The 23,227-nt window shown below is 44.6% G+C and overlaps 1 protein-coding gene across 1 annotated transcript in view; it reads right to left on the reverse strand.

The window, feature by feature from the left end:
* The window catches only part of STK17A (serine/threonine kinase 17a), a 43,713-nt gene extending 22,341 nt beyond the window's left edge, over positions 1 to 21,372 (reverse strand). Inside the window, exons 1-2 of the mRNA XM_006124107.5 lie at positions 21,084 to 21,372; positions 7,774 to 7,986 (exon numbers count right to left, since the gene is read on the reverse strand). Of these exons, the coding sequence (XP_006124169.2) occupies positions 7,774 to 7,986; positions 21,084 to 21,241 (371 nt within the window). The 5' untranslated portion in view covers positions 21,242 to 21,372. The remainder of the gene's footprint in view (positions 1 to 7,773; positions 7,987 to 21,083) is intronic.
* Positions 21,373 to 23,227: the final 1,855 nt, after the last annotated feature.

Consider the following 23,227-nt stretch of genomic DNA (forward strand, 5'->3'; position numbering starts at 1 on the left):
AGCCAGTCTGTGGCGTCAGTGGCAGAGGGGCGAGATGAGGTCCAATCTGCACCAGAAAAGCCTCGCTTTCCACATAAAAAATGCTTCACAGAGCAGGAAGGTTCAGTATGTGCCCATTTAGTTTGTGCCAGTGACAGAAGATCCCAGACTGAAATATGAAAACTGTATACCATTATCAGGGGCGGCCCATGCCTATAGGCAAACTAGGCAGCCAAGTTGCATGGGGTGCCAAATCCTGCCCCTTCCATTTCCCATGCCTTACCTGGAGCATGGCTTCCCTGCAGCCAGGAGAGGGGTAAGTCCTGGGAGAGGCAGCGCGCCAGGGGGTTTCCCCTGTGCCGTGGGGGGTGGGGGGTTCAGCCCCGGGGGAGGAGAAACGCGGGGGGGGGGTGTTTCCCCTGTGCTGTGGGGAGGGGGTTGCCCCGCAGAGGGTGGGGGTTGGCCCTGGGGAGGAGGAACACAGGGGGGTTTCTCCTGTGCTATGGGGAGGGGGACGGCCCGGGTGGAGGAGGAATACGGGGGTTTCCTCTGCCCCCGGGGGGGGAGGGGGTGTGGCTCCGGGAGAGAAGGAACACGGGGGGGGGGGGGGGGTGTTCCTCCTGTGCCTTGAGGGGTAGGGGGTCGGCCCCGGGGGAGGAGGAATGCGCGGGTTTCCCCTGCCCCGTGGGAGGGGGAGGGTCGGCCCCAGGGGAGAAGGAACGGGGGGGGGGGGGAGAGTTGCCTCGCGGGAAGGAGGGGTTGGTCCCGTGGGAGGAGGAACGCAGGGGGGTTTCCCCTGTGTCGCGGGAGAGGGGGTCGCCCCGGGAGAGGCGTATGCCAGCTTTTCTTTGGGGGGGTGGGATCTTGGGAGGAGGCGGGTACAGGGGACTCTCTCTCCCTACTGGCCCCCTGTTCCCTCTCCCAGCCCCCAAACTCCATCCCCAGCCCCTCGGCCACTAGCCACAGAACTCCAACTTCATCCCCAACCCTCTGGCCCCCAGCCCCCAACCCCCTCGGCACCCAGCCACAGAACTCCATCCCCAGCCCCCCCTTCCCAGCACAGAACCAAAACCCTCAGTCGATATCTGCCCTTGGAGTTGGAGGGGGCGGGAAAGGGGAGGCGCCAACTGCATGGTTTGCCTAGGGCACCAGTTGCTGGCAGCTAGTCTAGGGCCGCCCCTGACCATTATTTCCACTCTGGTGGACTCTATTACTTTTACACTTGAAACAATAACAGGGGACTGCGCCCAATGCTTGTTACACTCGCCATCACACCTCTCACTGGCCACTTGTGGCCAGAGCACGTGTTAATCTTGTAATGAGCCCAGCTGCACTCCTTTCCTACTCCAGCCCTACCCACAATTAAAATAGGTCATTTGTGTGCGGAGTTCGGAGCCACTCCTGGCAGCTAGCTCTGGTTTACAGAGAAGTAACCTGTCAGGTAGGGCTATGCTCTGTAGGCTTGTGGGTCTCATGCATAAATGTAAGCCTAATGCATGAGTAAAACGGGGCCCACCTCCAAATTAATCCCCTTCGTTCTGGGTGCTCCTGGGCACCCGGCTCTCTAGCGAGGGGAAGGAACTAGGAAAGTGAAGGACTAGTTGACTATCCGATTAGCAAAAGCTTATCAGACAGTCAAGAGGATAGTCGACTAGTCACTTCCTTCCCCTTGCTGTCTTTATCAAAGAGGCAGCGGGGGGGAGGGGGCAGGGAAAAGAAGCGTGAGGTGAAAAGGGGGTACTTTAAAGCGGCAAGATCCTGGGGCAAGACCCTGGGCTCCACGCAGTGCTGCTACTTCGAAACACCACAGGGAGCCTGGCTCTGGGCTTCCTCTGGCGTTTCAAGGCAGCAGTGCTGCGTGGAGCTGGGGACTCAGCTGGGCTCCGTGTGCTGCTTTGAAACACCAGGGGGAGCCCAGAGCCAGGCTTGTTGCAATGTTTCAAAGTGTCAGTGTGGTACAGAGCCCGGGATCAGCTGGGGAGTCCCCAGCTGACCCCGGGACTCCATGCGGCACTTTCACTTCAAAGGTGGAGCCGCCCTATCGACTACTGTGAATTAGTGAATATAACCCGCGGGTTATACATGTTTTTACAAACACCACCCTCCCCTCCCCACAGGGTATACGTGTCTTATATAAATTGATTTTTATTCCAGGATCATCAGTTCTCCTAAGCAGCTCTGCCCGCCCCCCATTAGAACTTGGTTAGCTCTGCTTCCAGTGCGTCTGCGCTGCGCTCTCCGTTCCCTCTGCCCGGAGAAGGGTGGGTGGCGCCTTGCTGCGGCTGCGCAGGGCGGGCCTTGGCATGAGCATGGCTCCCCTCCCGCAGGCTGGCCAGCTCACTGACAGCAGGATGGCCATCGCCTTGTGTCTGCTCTCTACACACTGCAGCTCAAGTGCCCGGGGCTGCTGCAGAAGTCTCTGCGGGTTATACATGTCCACGGGCGATCTTTTATTTTTTTTACATAGGACAGAAAAAGCCGCGGGTAATACAAGGATGCGGGTTATACATGGACACAGGTTATATATGTTAATTTACGGTAATCAAATAGCTGAGGCAAAATGCATCGACTATTCAATTAGTCAGTTAGTAGATACTAACATCCTTAGAAGGGACAGGGTTGTGTGTGAGGAGCCAAGTAGGAAGAGTATTTCCTGCTCTCCATGCCCGGTTACTTCCCATCCTTGCAGGGTGGCAGTGCTCCAGATGTGACCTTCCAGCTAGCAAGTGAGCTCCTGCCACGGGGCTGGAAAATACTCCATGTGGACAGGGCGCAATGGAAAGACATGGAACTATGGGGGAGCCCCCAATTTTACACCCCCATGCCCTACTGAGAACCAGATTTGGGTCACATGGGAAGAGAACCTGATGGAGTAATCTGGGCTGCTAGTCCTTATCCCGGAGCTCCATGGCCCATATCTCATCTCCCTCCTTCCATTCCTAACCCCCACCTCCATTTTCCATTCCTATGCCCCCATCCTCATGCCTCCATTCCTACACCTACCATCTTCTCTAATCCCTCCCCACTCCACACTGTCTATTCCTACCCACAGGGGTCACCAAACCGCGGCGAGCCCCACTTGCCAGCCGTGCTGTCCGGTGATCAGCGCATGCGTGGATCGCCCGTACCTGGCTCTTCCAGGTTGCAATCTACTCGCCCTGGACGAGTAGATTGTACTATTTGTCGAGCTCTGTCTACCCACACCTCCTTCCTCCATTCCTACACCCCCATCCTTCCCTAACCCTCCCCCTCCGCCATCCATCCCCCTGCCTCCATTCTTATATCCCTCTCATCCCCACCATCCCCCTATACCATACCACCCATCCCCAAATATACCCTAACCCCCTTCCTCCCTACATACATACACTCTGCCCACTTCCACAAATTCGTTGAGCTGTGCGCCCTCTCCCAGCCACCCCTGGAGGGCCACTGGGCTGGGCAGCACAGCCCTGGCCACCACAGCAGGTGTCAGTCTGCCCCCAGCCCAGCCTTTCTGAACGGGCCTGTTGGGGCAGTTTTGGTCTGTGATGAGCCCAGGGAACCTGCAGCACAGAGCAGTTGCTCCAGAGAGCCAGGGAAGTGGCCGGGGTGCAGCATAACCACATTCTTCCCAAAAGGGCTGGGTATGCGGACACTGCTCCAAAGGGTGCACGGGCATGAAGCCACCCTCCCCATTTCACGGAATGGTCACATCGTCAGGGCTCCTGGGGTGGGGGTGAGCTCTGTGGTTGGGATGCAGAGTTATGTGATGACATCACTCTGTCATCCTCCAGAAAATTTTTATATGGATAGATTGATTAGATAGATATAGAGAGAGAGATATTAGATTTCATACTGTATGTTCACAACCAATTGCACCCAACACTTCGCTGGAATCCTTGTGCAAGCTGAAATAACTTGAAACTCATACCTCCTCAAAATGTCTTTTCCCCCCCTCGGTTAGACAAACTAATTAGATCATATTTAAATCGTATTAGGTATAAATGGGCACCTAAGCACTATATCAACAGGTGCATGAAAATAACTGACTTGTTACATGCCTTAAAAATAGCTGATCAAACTACTTAAGGAAGGAAGAGATTAATAGCTTTGGACAAAGTCTCCCTCTCTCATCCGTCAAAGACATTACATAAGTATTAGTAGAGGACAGAGGGGACTCTGTTCTTGAGACAATTTCCTAAATATTCTTTCCTCAGAAAATAATTGCAATCACCACTTAATACAATGATTTATTCATCTCTCTCTCTCTCAGACATACACGCACACACACTTTTTTGAATTAACAGCAGTAGTGCCCAACCATGCTGGTACATGCTGGCACAGTTTATAGAAACAGTACTCTGCCCTAAAAGAGTTTGCAGTCTAAACTGTATGTTTATTAATCCCTTGAATCCAGAAGGTCAGAAGTTTACTAACACTCATACCAGTTTGTTTCAACATGTCACTGGAACATGCTGACATTAGAAAAGTGTCCAGATATATTTGCCAAGTCAGTGGAAGTGTGTTTTTGTAGTTTATAAATCTAAATGTGCTTTGTATGCGTAATGAAGAATTAACCCTGTCAAAAAAAATGCAGCAGTTCTGTATTCCGTGTGCCACAAAACAAAACTGTTTACTTCTAGATTTAGTTTCTATGTATTCACCACATCCCTGATGGATCGGGATTTTGAAACTAGTTATTTTGGATAGATATCACTAGAAATCAATACCAACAGATTCCATTCCAGTTTTCTCCGCCTCATTTAATTACAATCCACAGATAATCTACCTACTGTACAGTGCAAGTAAAGAATATATAACAAGGAACTAATAAAATATCTGTTATAACAACGTTCTACAGCTGAACCTCAGAATTATAAACACTTAAAGAATAGAAGTTGTTTGGAACACCAAACAAAAGATGGTTCTTTTAAAAGTTTATGACTGAACACTGATGTAATACAATTTTGATACTTCTCAGATGTACGGGGATGGGTAAATTTAACATCCTGGTTACAATTTCATATAATCCCCATGTTAGTCTATGAACAACAATCTGAGAGTTTTGAACACCAGACTTCTCAAAGGCAATTAATGAGTCATACTAGTAACAGATAATGAAAATAGCTTCTGAACTGCCAGCAACATAATTACTCTCTCCTAGTTATTTAAACATCTAGAGGTACAAAAAGCTTGGGAGAAACCCCTTTATAGTTTAGCTGCAACAAATATTTATTTCATCTTTTTGGCAATGATCCACTAATGGATATCTTAACATAATTAAAGACTTGGGATTAAAAACGGCCCCAGCCAGTGTGGATTCATCCTGTAAAACTTTAACCTTGGTTCTTCTGTCTGGTTGGGGTGTTTTCTTGGCAGGAGGGCGGGGGGAGGAGAAAAGAGAGGGGAGGGATGGAGAGGAGGGAATTGGGAAGACAAGAAGAAAGGGCAAATGAAAGGATTCTAAAGTTACTCAGACTGGTCTGATCCTGAACAGAGGAAATAAAGCTTTGACTGAACATACAGACTGCAAGCTATTTAGTTCAGCTACAGTAAGCCTATGCAAAGAACATGACCAATATGGATTTTTATTATTATTTGTACTAAAGTAAACTTATGGAGAACTCAATCTGATACTTAACATCAATGGAGTCTGTTGTGCTAAGGGGGGGGGGGAGTAAATACATATAGTACAGAGTTTTTAAGAGTTTATAGTAAAGAGTTTTAAGCCCCAGCACTGAGGGGCTTACAGTTTAAGCAGGTAAAATTTCTAGTGATAGAGATGTAGCCGTGTTAGTCTGGGGTAGCTGAAGCAAAATGCAGGACAATGTAGCACTTTAAAGACTAACAAGATGGTTTATTAGATGATGAGCTTTCATGGGCCAGACCCACTTCCTCAGATCAAATAGTGGAAGAAAGTAGTCACAACCATATATACCAAAGGATACAATTAAAAAAATGAACAAATATGAAAAGGACAAATCACATTGCAGAACAGGAGGGGGATGCGGGGGGGGGGGAGAGGAAGGAAGGTAAGTGTCTGTGAATTGATTATATTAGAGGTAGGGAGAGTGGGATGTTTGTGAGTTAATGGTATTAGAGGTGATAATTGGGGAAACTATCTTGGTAATGGGTGAGATAGTTCAAATGTTTGTTGAGTCCTTTTAACCCCCAATTTAACTACAAAAAAAATCTGCCTTCTCTGGGCACAGGAAAAGGTGATTTAGCAGAATAATGCAGTGCAGAAGACACATTACAAATGAAACATCAGTAATGTGTGTTTGAATAGGAAGGCTTCACAATTCCATATGTCTTCAGTGGCAGAATAAAAACTGGAAGCTGTAGGTAAAGCACTGTGCCATTGCTGACTTCTTCCTCCAAAACTAGCTTTTATTTCAGCCTGGCTACCCAGAAACAGGCAGAGACTCCATATAGATTTGCAGATCCAATGAATAAATCTTTTCTGTAAGTGGTTTATATTTCTACTTGAGACAGAAAAATGATGGAGCCTAATTTAGCTATAACTACTCAAGAGAGAGATCTTGGAGTCATTGTGGATAGTTCTCTGAAAACATTCACTCAATGTGCAGTGGCAATAAAAAGGCAAAAAGAATGTTAAGAATCATTAAAAAAGGTATAGAGAATAAGACAGAGAATATCTTAATGCCGCTATAGAAAACCACGGTATACCCACATCTTGAACACTACGTATAGATGTGGCTGCCTTATCTCAAAAAAATATATATTAGCATTGGAAAACGCTCAGAAAAGGGCAACAAAAATGATTAGGGGTTTGGAACGGGTCCCATAAGAAGAGAGATAAAGACTGGGATTTTTCAGCTTAGAAAACATGAGACTAAGTGGGGATATGATAGAGGTTTGTAAATCATAATTGGTGTGGAAAAAGTGTACGAGGAAAAGTTATTTACTTGTTTCCATAACGTAAGAACTAGAGGCACCAAATGAAATTAATAGGTAGGAGGTTTAAACAAGCAAAAGGAAGTTTTTCTTCACGCAACACAGTGTCAACCTATGGAATTCCTTGCCACAAGATGTTGAAAATCAGGACTTTAACAGGGTTCAAAAAAGAAATAGGTACATTCATGTAGGTTAGGTCCATCAAGGGCTATTAGCCAGGATGGGTAGGAATGGTGCCCCTGGCCTTTGTCAGAGGCTGGAAATAGATGACAGAAGAAGGATCACTTGATGATTTCCTGTGCTGTTCACTCCCTCTGGGTCATCTGGCATTGGCCACTGTTGGAAGACAGGATGCTAGGCTAGATGGATCTTTGGTCTGACTAAGGATGGCCATTCTCATGTTCTTATGTAAAAATAACTACCTTTCTGCAATAATGCTGTAAGGCAGCGATTAAAGTACATCACTGTAAGAAGGGATGCTCACTGGCAGCTGGCAGCACACGGGAAAATGCACTGTATTCAAAAAGGATATACAGCCCATAGTCACTCAAACTAGCATGTTTATGTTTAGGCTTATAGAACAATGCAGACACATCTGGCTTCCTTCATCCTCAATTTTTACCAGGAGACAGAATCTACTGTCTTATGCCTTGACATTAGATTTTTTTTCTAATGAAATAATACATCTAGACAAGTATATCACATGACCACAAAGCTAAAAGTATATTTCAAACAGGGCAACCTATTACAAATAGATTATAAATTCCAGTTCTCAGATTTCTTGTCTTTTGGGTGCATGGTATTTAGTGTGTAGAGGTGTGTGTGTATTTCTCTCACTTACGTACACTATATGTAAAATGGGAAAAGAAGCTAAAACAATATGAAATTAATACTTACTATTCCAGAACTAAGATCATCTCTGTTGCAGTCTCATAAACCTCATGTAAATTAATGACCCAAAGGTTGCATTGTGCCAGTTCAAGAACAGCTATCTCATGAATTATTTCCATTCGACAGTCTTGGCCCTTTCTTCTTTTTCGCATGAATTTTGCTGCAAACTCCTTTTCTGTATCTTTCTTGACACACTTCTTCACTACTGCAAACTTCCCTCTGGAATTAAAGCAAAATATTAAATCAGATGGCTGATCCATAATTTAAATATTAAAAATATAAATCAAATGTTAATATTTTAGATAACTCAAACCATAGTTTGGAATACATTCCAAATGTAATGTTTTTACCCTGTTATTGGTGATATTTACTACACTTAATACTAGATACTGCTGGGACCAGTAACACGTCAGAGTTCTTCAATATAGCTCTGCATATTCCACTTTTATGGGTAGTGTGCCACACAAAGATGCTTAACAGGAGAACTTTCTCCATGTAATGTCTGTTAAAGTGCTTGTTTCCCTTCCACCCAGTATATCTCAGACTTTTCTGAAGCAAAGCTATATAGAGAGGCACAGTGCCTCAGCACTTTTCACTGCCAAGCCAGAAATACAGAACAAAAAAAGCGAGGGAGGCATGCTGGAAGGGAAGTATGAGTATGCAGAGCCATCTCAAACCCTGAACTGATCTTTGTTTCTTCAAGTAACTCTACATATTTAGCAAGAGTGCATGTTTTCAGGATGTAGCCCTGAAAATCTCTGCAACAGGAACTTGCTCAAGGTGCACAAAAGATGGTGTCACACTTCTAAGATTGTACAACTGTAGGGGCACAATTTTCTGCAAACATGTAATATTCCCACAATGTTGCTTAATTAATCTAGAAACCTCGTAAGATCCTTGTTTACATTATTTGTGTCTTATGCTGATTTTAGTTCTCTCAATAATATGCAAGTACTCTTCTTGAATTTGTTTTAGGTACTTTGAATGCACTCTCACTAGTAAGTAGCCTTGAGAAAACTACCAGCAAATAAATGTAATCGATGTGAAACTTAGGAACCACTCCTGGCAAAAAACTGGGATGGGGTTAGGGATGTTAAGTATCGATTAACTGAATAGTAGAGTAACTTCATGAATTCTTATCAGTTATTCGACTATTCTATAGTCCTTGAGGGTGGGGCTGGCAGACAATGTGCTCCGGTCCCACTTCCCAGGAGCTCCCTGCCACTCCTCGCCATTGTATCAGAGGCAGCAGCAGCATGGGATGACAGGTGGGAGCTGGTCCATAAGGGGAGCCAGTTTAAAAACCAGCACCCCTCACAGACCTAAGGATGTTAAATATCGACTATGTCATAATCAGGAGTGCTGACCTTATGACTAAGGGGTTAACTCTGTTCCTAGTCAAGTATCTGGTCAGCCAATAACAATGCAGGTAGGAATTTCAAACTGGAACAAGAGAGTCTTTATCTTTCCCTCTTTTCCAGGTATTAAGGGAGATGGAAGACACTCCTCTCTCCAAGAACTGACTTCTTACAATGAGTAAGTAGGGAAAAGTTTAGCTAGTCCGTCAGGTTTTGTTGTTTTCCTGTTTTGGGAATTTGGAACTATGTCTGAGCTGGTTAAGTGTTTGGTCTTTCTTTGTAACTAAGTTTTAACCCAGGGGATTCCCCGAGAATCTTTATCAATTGGTGGCTCTTCCCATCCAGCTATGTACGGTGCTTGCAACTGTACTCTTATTTTGATAATAAAAGTTTTTTTTTCTAATTAATTAATTCTGGTTGATTCTTGTGTCCTTGAAGATGTGTCTGTGGGTCTCCTCTGTTTTCCCAACTCCAAGCAAAACGAAGGATGGGGCAGGGGAGAGTTTTACCTTAGGGAGGAGGTTTCCCAAGTAATCTTTTCCCTGCTTTTCTTACAATTACTTGGATGGTGGCAGAGGATTTCCCAAAATCCAGGTATTAGGATTTTGGGGGGAAGTTTTTGTACCAAAGCCTGTAAAGACAAGGTTTTGGGGTGCTCTTGCGGGCCCCCATTTTTGCATTTGTCATGCCAGAGTGGCAGACAGATTAATTGACTTCAATTAGTCAACAGGGCGATTCCGCCTTTGAAGTGTAGCAACAACCCTAAAGGCTATTGCTATACTTCAAAGGCAAAAGCACGGCCGTGGAGAGCCTGATGCTAGGCTCCCCGCAATGTTTCAAAGAGGCAGCAGCACACAGAACCCCAGGTCAATGGGGGAATCCCCAGCTGATCCCTGGCTCCACACAGCACTGCTGCTTTGAAATGCCACGTGCAGTCTGGGGACACCATAGCTGGCCCCAGGCTGCACGCAGTGTTCCTAAGCAGCAGCGCCATGTGAAGCCTGGGGTCTAGCTCCAGGCTTCAAGTGGCAATGCCGCTTTGAAGTACCCCCTTCTTAATCCCCGCTTGCTGCCTTTTACTGATAGAGGCTGCAAGGGGGAGGGAAGCTACTAGTTGACTACGCAGACCTGCTGCCTGTCACCCCATGCCACTACTTCTGATACAGAGGCAGCAGCGCAGGGTGGCATCAGCCTCTGTCCCAGGAGAGGAGGGGGGTGAGCTCCTGGACCCAGCGTGAGCCAGAACTGAGCTTGGCGGGCTGCCTGCCTGCCTGGCTCCTAATACACTTTAAATGCAGAGCTGCAGCAGAGGTAGGTCTCAAATCGGGTGAGAGCCAGGACTGAGCTAGACTGTTGGCCAGCCTGCTAAAAAATTTACTGGCAGGGGGAGAGGGAAAATGCGTGTATTCTATAGCATTAATCTGAAATTTTTGCTTATTGATTAATCAGTTAATCGACTACACTATTACATCCCTAAATGGGGGTCTACAAACCCATCTTATCTTTATGAAGGGACAAATGGTGGGTCAACTATCAAAAGGTTTGGTTTACTCATCCTTCGGACTGATTGGATAGCAACAAAGAATGCCATTTTAAGAGCTAAATAATGAACAGAAACACTCAAGGATTCAAAAGTTGGTTTCACAAGTGTAGATAAGTCCAAATTAAGATCCCAAGGAGTAATAAGTTCCCTCAAAGGGGGAATACATAGTAGATGGTCTCTTCACACACTTTATACTTTCATTATCCACAAACAGTGACCTACCATCAACCAAAACTCAGTAAACTGAAATAGCTCCCAAAGAACTTTCAAAGACAAGTTTGATAATGCCTCCCCTTTAAGTATATTAAATATTCTAAAATTCATTATATGAAAGCCAAGACAAAATAATTAGATTTTCCCTGTTTTCAAGCCATGAATATGGACCCTTTCCAATAACAAAATACACACAGATAGTTTTCTAGAACAAAGCAATGCATTCTTGTGCACCAAGGAGCATGAGTCTTGGAGAATTGATAGTCAATGTCTGATCGCCCAAGAGGTTAGATGAAGGAATTGTGGATCTAGAATTAAAGATCCTTCTCTTTTGCTGAGAAGGAAGATTATATATGAAGACACCAGAAAAGAGCTGAAGCAGATCCACAAGTCCTTGGTAATGTGGCTAAGCCAGAGCAGTCAGAATTATCTTTGCCTGTCCTGACTAATCACCTTCACCACTTTTTGGATCAATAAAAAGGGTAACAGGAGGTATACAGAAGGCTCCTTCCTTAATGAAGGAAAAATCCAAGGTGGACTGACTGTCTCTTCCCACTCCCCAGCAGGAGAGGTGCCACTCTGTTGAACTTTGTAGCAAAAGAGATCCACATCTGGTCAATCCCAACAAGAAACACTTAGAGTCAAGTGATCTTTCATGAATTATTCATGCATTTGAGAAAATGCTGCTTGCTGCTGAGAAGATCTGCAATTATGTCATTTCCTGCTAAATGCAATGCCACCAGATTTAAAATTGCCATACAGAATGCACTAGTCCCATAAAAAGATTTATTTTGTATGTAGCTGAGCAAAGTGAGCACCCTCATTTGCTGGTATAAAACTTAGCGGCTATATTGTGGGTTGCTATTTAAACAGCCTTCCTGTATATGTGAGGCAAAAACAATGTGAGGGCCAGATGAAGTTTCTCTTATCTTCAATATGTTTATGTGCAAGCCCCTCTACTGAGAAACCTACTGATCCCAAAACGTAGGATGACTCAGATGTACCCAACCCCTCCCAGCCATTGTCTTCTGAAGCTACCCTCACACTGATAGAAGGGATTTGAACTGAACATCTCTAAGGACCTTAGGTCTGACTGCCTACCACATCAGCGAGTCCAGAACATCGAATTAAACACTAACATTTGAAGGTCATCGAGAGTTGGCTTGTTGGCCACACATCCTATGATGCATTGGACTAATTCTGAGATGCTCACAGAGATTCACATTAGTTGTAGCCATGAGATTCAAGAGGTTAACTTTGAGTCTGAAATATTTGAGTGTTTAAAATACACTGCACTACAGGCAGTCCCCGGGTTACATGGATCCGACATACATCGGATCCCTACTTACAAACGGGGTGAGGCAACCCCGCACTAGCTGCTTCCCCCCAGCAGACCAGGGAGATGCGGAGCAGCTTTTCTCAGCAGACACCTCAGCTTGAGAATAAAGGACTGAGGGAAGTGAGGTGTGGGAGAATAAAACTGAGCTCTGGAGAAATGTTTGGCTAGAGTTTCCCCTACAATATGTACCAGTTCTGACTTACATACAAATTCAACTTAAGAACAAACCAACAGTCCCTATCTTGTACGTAACCCGGGAACTGCCTATACTTTAAAAAAATCTGTCCTATGGTAAAAAGGCTTTTGAGAGTCCAATACAGCACTTAAGAATAAAATGTTGAACAGATATAACTTGACATTCAGAAATTGTTCCAGGTTTGAAAAAACTGGGTGATTGTGTAAGTCAGTGGTTCCCAACCATGGCAGGCTATGGACCTCTGGCTGGCAGGCTGTGGCAGCTCTGGGGGCTGGGGCATACCGCTTTTTTCACAGGTGTTGAGAGAGGCGTGTTCTGCTCTGCCTCAGCCAATTAGTACTGGGCAGGGGTGGGGTCTCCTCCCAGCAGCAGAAGAGTGCTTCCCTACATAGCAGGAGGGCCTCTGTTTTGGATTTTTTTATTTTTTATTTTGGAGACTAGAATTAACATACAGAACCAAAGCTTCCAAATATATTTGTTCTAGAATTGGGTACCAGATCCCTGAACAAGTAGATGTGGCAGAGAGATTCTTTTGCAGTTCTAGAAGGTTCCATCAGAAGGAGCAGACTAGGGTTGGAAGGATGATGGGGCATGAAGAGACGAGACACATTATGTTTGCTACATTGCACCTTCTAATATTTCCTGAGTGACCCATAACCCCTTTGACAAAAAAGTTAAGATGCTCGGCATTGTTTGGAAAGCTAAGATGTGTCTTATTTTCTCTATGGTGATGGAGTATAGATGCCCAGTGAGCAGAGGGTTGCCTCTAAGTCCTTCAACAACTGTGGCAACTCATCTGTCCTCTCACTAAACAGTTTCCCCTTAAAGGCTTTATCCTCCACCATGGATTGGATACCCTGGGGAATTCTGGAGGACTGGAGCCACAATACCCAAATCATGATCACAGAGCATCCTTCTTGATGGCAATTTCTATCAACTGAATCTTAAAGGGATGATTTGGCTAGCAATTTACTCTCAATTAGCATTTGGAATTGTAGGCTATCCTCCTGTGGGAATTAATGAATTCTTCAAACTTAGTATAATTAATAAGATCAAAATTCTGACTTTAAGGTTTGGTAGTATACAATGTGAAACACTCGAGTAAATATTTTTTCTTCCTAAAAGGTCCATATATTTAGCTTCCTTATCAAAGGGTTAGATCCAGGCCGACATGGTCTACTTCTTCCAGTAACAGCTTGTTCTACTAAGGAATTCGGAGCAGGGCATACAAATAAAAATGCTTCTCCATTCTTTCTGAAGTGGGGGCACAAGTGACCGGAGTGTGACAAATGGTCTTGGCTAATTCTAATATGGCTTCATTAATACAAAGTGCCACCTCAATGGAAGCACGTTGAAGAATGTCCTGAAATTCCTCCAAAAGGATATAGAATATGACTGCAATCATCTTCAGTTAAAATTAAAGTTGCCTGTTACCACCAAGCAGTGATGGTGGGATTAGTACAACCACCACATCTGGTGTTGTAATCTTCATCTCCATCAGGACTGGTGGCTCTGTCTGATGTAGTAGATTGTTTGGATTCCCAATGGGATCATCTGGATAGTCTCCAGTAAGAGCATGAGATGGAAATTGGAACAGTGACTATAAAGTAGGGATGTTAACAGATAACCAGTCAACTGGTTACCTGGGATGCAGCACACCCCCACCCATGGCCTGCCACAGGCAGAGGGGCTGTTCTAACCCTGGAATGCTCTGGAGTGATAACATGGAGACCTTATGATCAGAATGGGTTCCAACAGAACTGGGGATTCCAGATCCATATGTATGATCGTGTCCTTGGGGATGATGCATGTTATCACCTATTGCTAGTGAACAGACTGGGTTATCTTCTATGGTGTCAGCAGTGTCATCTAATCAAAGTCTTTAGTACCAACAACTCCTTTTCATGGTGCTTTGGTACCTCAGTATAGAAGGTATCTAATTCTGTTATTCCCTCATCTGTATTGTGGACAGTCCAGCTCTTGCACTTATCATTGGTTTCTGTGTCCCTTTAGAGCCAGGAGAATGGTACCATGCTCATCGTGAGCTTCTGAAACTTCCTACTGAGTTGTAGAGTCTCACCTGACTTGGACATTGTTGGACAAAAGCTGTCTTATTAGATAAGAAATTCCTTCCTCCCGGTCTCTATCACTTGTGGGAGTGCTTTCTACCTTTCTCATGCTTGTTTGGACTAATCCCTGACACTACTTCTACAAACTTTGGAGCTGGAGGCCACTGGATTTGGAGCAGTGCTTCTTGAGGCCTCCAACTCATGTACGAGGGTATCTGACAGGCCTGGGTTGGACTGAGGCTTCATATCATGATCAATTAGAAATCTACCAATCCAGCGCCCATTGCGAGTGTGAGACAGAGAGAGAGAGAGCGAGCATGCGTGTGCGAGCTCAGGTAGGGACAGACTCACCAATAAATGCAGAATCTAGCTAATGCTATGGACATTGAAGAGGTTTCATTTCAGACCAAAGGCAAGAGAAAGTGACCCTTTTGCCCTCAGTTTGGAACACAAAGAGAAAGTGGGAAGAGGTGGACTTAAAGATTCTGTCAGCAGGATATTTCCAATCTCTGTTGTATGGAGCACATATCACCACCACAATTAAAAAAAAAAAAAAAAACAGAGGGTCAGGAAATGCAAAGCTATTTGACAGAACCAGAAATAAATTTGATCATACAACAAAAAGATCTCAACTACAAAATAACATTAATGTATTTCAATTCATTGCAAATAATATTTTAAAAGATTGAAACCAACATCTATCTTTAAAATATCATTGTCAAACAGCACCTTTTGAACTGGCCACTCAAGGCCACAAAAAAACCCTGCCCAATATGCTAAGCACTCTGATATGGGAGTCAAAAGCATGGGGAGGGAAAGGAAAGGGAGAACAAAAACCATAGGACAGGCAGGGAAGGTTACCCTGTGAACACGAAGAGGATCATAAGGCTGCATAAGGACAATGATTCTGTTTAAAAAGCTAATGTCATAACATTTTAAACATATAGTCAGTTAAGTAAAAAGTGCTCTCAAGTTTAAATTCCAAACATGAATGACAGCAAGTCTTCTTAGAAAGCCACTGGAAAAGACTCTCAGTTGCGTTAAAAATGATGACACATTATTTAGACAAATTTGAATGCTACTGTTTACAATATGAAATATTGCAGCAAACTAATTTCCAGTTGTCAATAGTTGTAATCCATGCTGATATTGTTCTTTTATAGCAAAAAGAAATTAGTTCTTTGTGGGAACAAACCTAGCATGGACTAATAGTATTTGTGCCAGACTTAAAACCCAATGAAATCAATATAACGACTTCCACTGACTTTGGACTGACCCTTTAATAGCATGCAATTTTAATTCTTATGACTTAAATACTGACTGCTGGAGTCACAATTTGTTTAATCTCAGTATGTAATTTTTGTCAAATTACCACAGAGTCGATATCACTGACAATTTAGTACATACTGAATTCTTAACCAAAAATATTTTATCTTGGTTTTAGAGAGATATGAAGTATGAAAATGATTTCATGAAACACATGAAGGTGCTCTGAAGTGCATACAAAAGCTGCTTTGAAAGCAAAGATGAAGTCTAAACACTGGTACTGCCAGATTTACCAAAACATTCTATTCACAAAACAAAATAATACACAGTGTGGGCTATACATGTACAGCACAGTTGAGCTAGACAGTGGACTGATGCAGCACTTAAAAGTCAAGTTAGATAGAAGTTTAGATTGTTTACAAACATAATAATTAGCTATACAAGACTGAAAAACCTGTGCAGATTCCTAATTATACCTATAATTACCGGTATTATAATTTCTCATGGGCTTGCATTTTTAATGTTGGCTTCATCCAAGAAGGCAAATGATACTAAGAGATCAAAACCTTTTAGCTCTCGTTTAGAACTAGTAAAAACTAGTTACTATGCAACTAGTAAGGCTCATGCTTGAGGCAACTTCAGAGCAAAGGTCCAGCAAAAAACATGCTAGGCAATCTAAGCTGAAGCTGATTCAATATTATGAAATTTGATATAAATGTGTACTTCTAGAGAGATTTACAAAGCTAGGTTTAAAAAAAATAATAATTATTGTGTTATAATAGCAAGTGTTCAGACAAGTTCCCAGTTATAGTCTCCTCATTTTCCCTTTCTTCAATGTCTTACTTTGAATTCTTAATAGGGAATTCTTGAAAAGCAAGTGATTTTGCTGTGAAAAATACTGTAATAAGAGAGCAAACCAAGAGAAAACGATAGTTCATTCTGGGCATTATGTGATTGAGAGGGAAGTTATTGTGATTAACTTTAGAGATGAATAGATGGGAGGAATATTAGGTAAGAAATAAATTACCGATTAAGTTTAAAAAAATCTGACATCCACATGCCATGTTTAAAAGTACGTGTTTAAAAGAAAAACTATTTTTGTCTACAGTTCATGTTTTCACACAATGTTCCAAATTCAAAAAAAAAATCATACTTCAGACTAAAAATTATTTAGTTAGACAAATAACTAAAAACTCCACAGTCACTTCTTCACACTATCACCATCATTAGGATTATTAAAATTGGCACACATCTTGGCTTACAGAAAGGAAACAAAAAAAGACTTAAGTAATTGCAAATGAAGCAAGAATGCTTTACATCATATGTTTACCCACACTTTAGGTTGTCATGGGTTCTGCTAGGGAGCAGCAGAGAATCTGACATTACTTTAAGTAATCCTTTCTCAAAGTGAGGTGCAAAACCTTCTGTCACTACTATGGATGCAGTATTAATAGTGACTTCTATGAGCATATTCATCTTTTAGAAAACTTAAAAAAGACTGTCTGAAAGGAACGGAAATGCATAAAATTAGCTATAGAATTAATTCATGACAAGTATTTGTCTGGAGTGCATTTCCTCACACTCCACTCTTTCATTTGTTATAGGGCAAGAGATGTGGAATTTCTTTTCAAGTGATGAATCCAATCGCCAACAAATTTTCACCCCTTATCTCTGTCAATATTGCCAGTGTCTGTTCCATAACTGTGACACTCCTATGAAACCAGTTTCAGGCCTGGAGAGGTGGTCATTCCAGCCCAGCCAGAGCAGCCTCTACCCAAAGCAGACCTCTCCTGGCCAGAGCAGCCTGCCGCAGCACTCTAGCCCAGATGGACCAGCTCCCGTCCACTCTCATTTAAGTGGTTAACCAGTTAACTGATTAAACAGGATTTTACATCCCTAATTTAAATCACAATAACCAAAAAAATCTGATTGAAATCAAGTTACCAAAAAGTTGAGAGTGATTGTGCTTAGAGTGCACTTAATTTTGGAGTAAGCCTCACTGAACTCCCTGGTACTTACGTTTGAGGAAACAAGTAAAATGATAAAATATTCTCTGGGAAAAACTGGGTTATGTTAAAGTAAAATAGGGAATAGACTTAGGGCATCACCTTTGTGGTCTGTGACCATGATGTTCCAAAATAAGAGGCATGTAAATAAAATAAGAAAATGCCACTCAGTGGCAACTGCAGATTTATATTACTGCAGCTTTCTGTATTGTATGCTTGAGTGACGTATTCTGAACCTATTTAATTAAACAAGCCATAAAGACTAGCCAAGCTAAACTTTTTTTCTAGCAACATCCAATGCATCAAACAGCTTGGGAATTTACTTGTTAAATCACACTTATACTAAAACGCATAGACAGTCTTGAAGAATGATGCATTGCAAATTGAACTATTTAAGTTACTAACTAGTTGATCCACGCAGCTATATCCACATCTTCATATCCACACTTTCTCGCAACAAGCAGTTTTCCTTATGATGTTTCATTTTGCAACTACAGGTTGAACCTCTCTGGTCCCGCAACATCCGTGATCCGTCACAGATGTTGTTGGACCAGAGAGTCCCGAGACCGTCCGCAGAGCCCAATGACCTAGAGCAGTGGTTCTCAAACTTTTTGGGCTACGGAGCCCTTTACATGTGTAAAAATTTATGCGGAGCCCCAGTGGTCCACTGATTGTATGTGTTGTACCTATCGATGTTTCCAGTTTCCCTGGGGCTTTGCGGAGCACAGTTTGAGAAACACTAGCTTAGAGCAAGGGAGCTTGGTGATCTGCTGACACTCCCTGGGAGACCCTGGAATCTGTCAAAAGAGGGGCTGACCTCCCTTGGTCTGGAAAACTCCCTCCTTTGGGACCAGTGAGGTCCTGAAGATGCCAAACTAGGGAGGTCCAATTTGTAGGACCTGCATCATTTTCTTGCACTGCTCACATTTGACATATTTTCCTTTTTTTTACCCTAGAAATGAATCTCTCAAAATATTCCCAGATAGAGGGTCTCTTACACCTAGAAGACATGACAGTTCCTCTGTGGCAAAAGTGTGGGGGAAATACAGAAAGTTACATGCATGCTAAATAGTGACTTCCCCTTTTCTTTCCACTCCATCCCACTGTTTCTTTCTATGCTGCCTCTGTCATTTCCTATATACAGTAAAACTCCAATAGTCCGGCATCCAATTGTACGACACTCCCAATAATCTGGCATCAAAATGGCAAGAGCCTAGTGAGTGAGCTTCGGTAAAAAATGAGTTACAAGGCAGCAGCTGAACCGAGTGGGACCAAGTCAGTCTGCCACTGGCATTGTGTGATGCTGGACAGTGCTTATGCTACAATAGAAAGGGTTAAAAAACACTTTATATACAGTATATTCTGAAAATAAATATATATATTATAGTACCTCCTGATAGTCCAGCATATTTGATAATCCGGCACCACCTAAATCCCAAAGGTTCCAGATTATCAGAAGTATACTGTACTGCCTCTGTCTTTAAGACAATGTCTTAACTAATTCCTTTGATGTGGTTGGCCTAGGTCCACCACATAAGCACAGAACAGAAACAATCCTATCTAACTTGTGTCTTTCTTTGCACTAGAGATGTTAAAAGTCAGTTAAATAGGTAACCGTGTAACCACTAAAAATCTCAGTGATTAAACGCAGAGAGCAGGAAAGCCACCTCCCTGGGAAGCGGGGCCACCAAATACTGCCAATTCTGTTTCAGGGAAGGAGACACTGCTGCCCTGCCGCAGTGAAGCCACCTCCCCAGGAGCTAGCTAAGCACAGATGATACCATTCATCAATAAGCATCTGCTCATCAGTTATATGGTTAGTTAGTTACACTAACATTCCTAATTTGCATGTTACTTTTTAGTCTGCTGAGAAGCAGAAATTGAAAGCCCAGAATTTTTAAGAACAGCAAATTTAAATAAAAAACTCCAATATTTTTTCTTTTTTTTGAAAAATCATTTTTATCCAACCAGATCACTGCAGTAATTCAGGGTGAACGGGAGCTGCGATCCCCGTACCTGCAGTGGCAGAGGTAAATATGAAGATGTGGGAGCCTACCAGGGGCTAATCCTAACAGACAGATCTAACATGTGGGCTGGTATTTTCCCACTCCTGCCTTAGCTAGAGTATGCTTTCTGGAAAGAGACACTTATTATTTTAACATTTTGTAATGGACAACCCAACACATTCCTTGTTAAACTGTTCCAATGGTTAATTAATGTTACTTGAAATTTGTGCATTTTCTGTAGCCCCAATTTACCTAGCTTCAGCATCCAGCTGCTGGATCTTACTATATTTTTCTTTGCTACATTAAAGAGGCCTATATAGAAATCTTTTTCCTATATATTTAAGTAAAGTTATATTTTGCTGAGCTCATTTCTGAATATTTGTGAAAATGCCAACATCAACTTAAAATCTAGACATTTTAAGAGTTTTTATGGAGTACTTTACAGCTCCTGCAGTCCACTATTTTTGAGATTTCACAACCCTATTTATCCACTCCCGCCCCAATAAGGTGTTTTTCTTCCCTTTGATATGTGAGACACTCAAGCAAACAAAAGAATTAGTGCTCATAGAGAGGGACAAACGTGTCACTGACAAAACGAAGTGCTATTCAAAGCAAGCTAAAACAAGAGAAAGCAGCTTCTCTCTAATCTCGGGCAGTCACAGTAATCATATATGAACAACATCCTGATGTGGGAAAACTTGCAGACAGAAGCGTTGTTCTCAACATGACAAGCGTCTCCAAGTTCAATGTGTGTGTACAATGAGGAAGCTTGAGATGACGAGAGCTGAGCCACAAACGCGGGCCACACCCCAAGAGCCACTTTCCAGAAAATAAGTTACCAGAAGTTCTGGTCTTTCCCACGGGTGACAATCCCGCGCTGGGGAGAAAAGCGCAAGAGGAAGCCACCCTGCTCTAACTAGCGCTTGCGCTTAAAGTGTCTCTTTCCCCTTGTGCCCCTGCAATGGATCTCGTTGGGAAGCAGCAACCCCCGCGTCTCTCCCCGCTCCCCCCCCCGTTCTGCATCGGGGGGGCAACCGGCACGGCCAGCGGCAGAGCGGCTCCCGTGCACGGACAGCACCTGCCACGCCGCGCCCTTGTCCGCACTGACCAGAGCCGACGGCGGAGCGGCATCCGCACTGGGCTGCGCGCAGCGTTTCCCACCTGCACCGGAGCTCGCGGGCAGGGCAGGGCGGACAGCACCTGAGCCCAGGACCCGTGTCACCCCGAGGCTGCCTGACAGGCCGGGGGGGGGGGGAGACGGGCTCCGCGCGCGGGGCTGCCCCCATACCCGGGAAAAGGGGTGAGCGCCCCGCCGCTTACCTGCCGAGCTCCCTGCCGGGGCTGAGGCTGTAGCGCTCCTGGAAGGGCTCGGTGCGGATGGCGGTGCGGATCTCGCTCAGGAAGCCGCCCCGTCGGCGGCCCCGGCCACAGGGAGGCTGCGGGGCCCGGCTGGGCGGGGGCTTCTCCTCGGGGCTCATGGGGGAGGGAGGCGAGCGCAGCGCTCGTGCCTGTGGCGGGGGAACCGTCTGAGGCGCGAACTAACCGCCGACCCGGACCGTCGCGCGGGCAGCTCTGGGAGCAGCCAGTCGGGCCACGCGCCGCTCCGAAGGGAGGGGGCGGGGCGCGGCCAGACCCCGCCTCGCCTCTGCCACAGGGGGCGTGGCTGACGCGAGGCCGAAAAAAAAAACCCAACTTTTGGGCTGAAGTGGCGGTTGACGGCGCCACCTACTGGGCCGCGCGCGCGGGCGAGTCGTATACTCTCTCGCTCTCTCCCCCCGCCCGCCTGATGCGCGTGTCCCTCCCGCGCCTGCGCTCATCCAGTCCCGTCCCGCCAGTGGAAGCGAATGGGCAAATCTGCCGCTGCCCGGTCCTGCTCGCGTGCAGGCTGCCTCTGTAGCGCACAACAGCGCCTGACTGTGCCCCCCTCCCCAGCGTGACCCGCCCCGTCTGCGCTGAAGCGCGGGGGACGCAGTGCGGCTAACTGCACCTGTGCAAATGTCCTTGCCCCTGGCCCCCCCTCCCTGCACAGCCACTGCCCCAAATCCTCCACTGACTGAAACAGCACAAGGCTGAAAACTAAGGATGTTAAGGACTAGTGGATAGGGTTGCCAGATGATTTCAACAAAAATACCGACACAGTTGAAATTACATCACAATCTACATTACATTTTATTTAGAAAATACCGGACATTTATATTTTCTCATATTTTCTCACTTTGTTTCCTGAACAGAAAGTTCAAATACTGGCCTGTCTGGTTTAAAACCAGCCACTTTGCAATTCCTACTAGTCACTTAGAGGCAGAAAAGGGGGTACTTCAAAGTGGCAGTGCCCCATGGAGCCTGTACCTGGCTTCTGTGTGGCGCTGCCCCTTTGAAACTCCGCGGAGGCATTTCAAAGGGACAGCGCCACACAGCTGATTCCGGATTCCACAGAAATGGCACACGGAGCCCGGAATCAGCTGAGGAGTCCCCCGCTGATCCCAGGCTCCACCTGGCATTTCAAAGAAGCAGCGCAGCATGGAGCTCAGGGTCAGTGGGGAACTCTGAGTCCCCCACTGATCCCAGGCTCCATGAGGGCTCTTCTGCTTTGAAATGCACAAGAGCTCCTGCTAAGGACTCTTGTACATTTCAAAACTGACACCCGCATACAGCCTGGAGTAAGCGGGACTTCCCGCTGGCCCTGGGCTGCACAGGGAGTTCCGCATTCCTCCTTTGAAATGTACAAGAGCCCCACTGGAGCTCAAAGGAGGAATGCAGAAGTGCCTATTGATTACTTGAATAGTAAATTACTCGATATTTAACATCCTTACTGAAAACTATAACAACATGCACATTTGTATTGGTTGCTAAGAAAGGTTTGAAAACATGAAACCTAGAAATCTCCTGCCTCCAGGTGCAGAGGCTTTAAGGCAAAGTACCAACTACTGCAAGGCTGGTGATAGAATCAAAGCTGGTAACATTGAAATGCTGATCCACATTGAAAAGTCCAGGCTGCATAGACCTAGAGAATGTGCACTCATGAGTGGGGACTTCCACGTGTGTGTATATAAAAAACAAGGCTTATGTCATGGCCAAAAATATTAAGCCAGAACTGTGTTGAAAAGAAATAAGCCAGTCTATGTCATCCTCTTTGCACAATGATAATAGTAAATGTTTTGAACTGTAATGGAGCAACATAATGTCTGCTATATAAGTGAAAGTTAAACTGCAGTCAATAGACCAAATACTCCCCATGCAGTTCTTTAATACTACTCAAGCAGCTCACAGTGTACATGGATTCTAGCATGCTTGGAGTAAGGCAGAATAATATTAATTATATTACAGTAGCATGTATAGGTCTCACTTGAACTGTACAAATGCATAATAGGAAAAAGGTGCCCCAAAAAGTGTATAGACAAAATAGAGTACAGGCCATTTCCATTCTTTCTTAGATGCCACAGTTTGACAGAGGCAGCAGAACTACC

Source organism: Pelodiscus sinensis, chromosome 2 (genome assembly GCF_052426305.1).
Source record: "Pelodiscus sinensis isolate ZL-2025 chromosome 2, ASM5242630v1, whole genome shotgun sequence".
NCBI classification, from domain to species: domain Eukaryota; kingdom Metazoa; phylum Chordata; order Testudines; family Trionychidae; genus Pelodiscus; species Pelodiscus sinensis.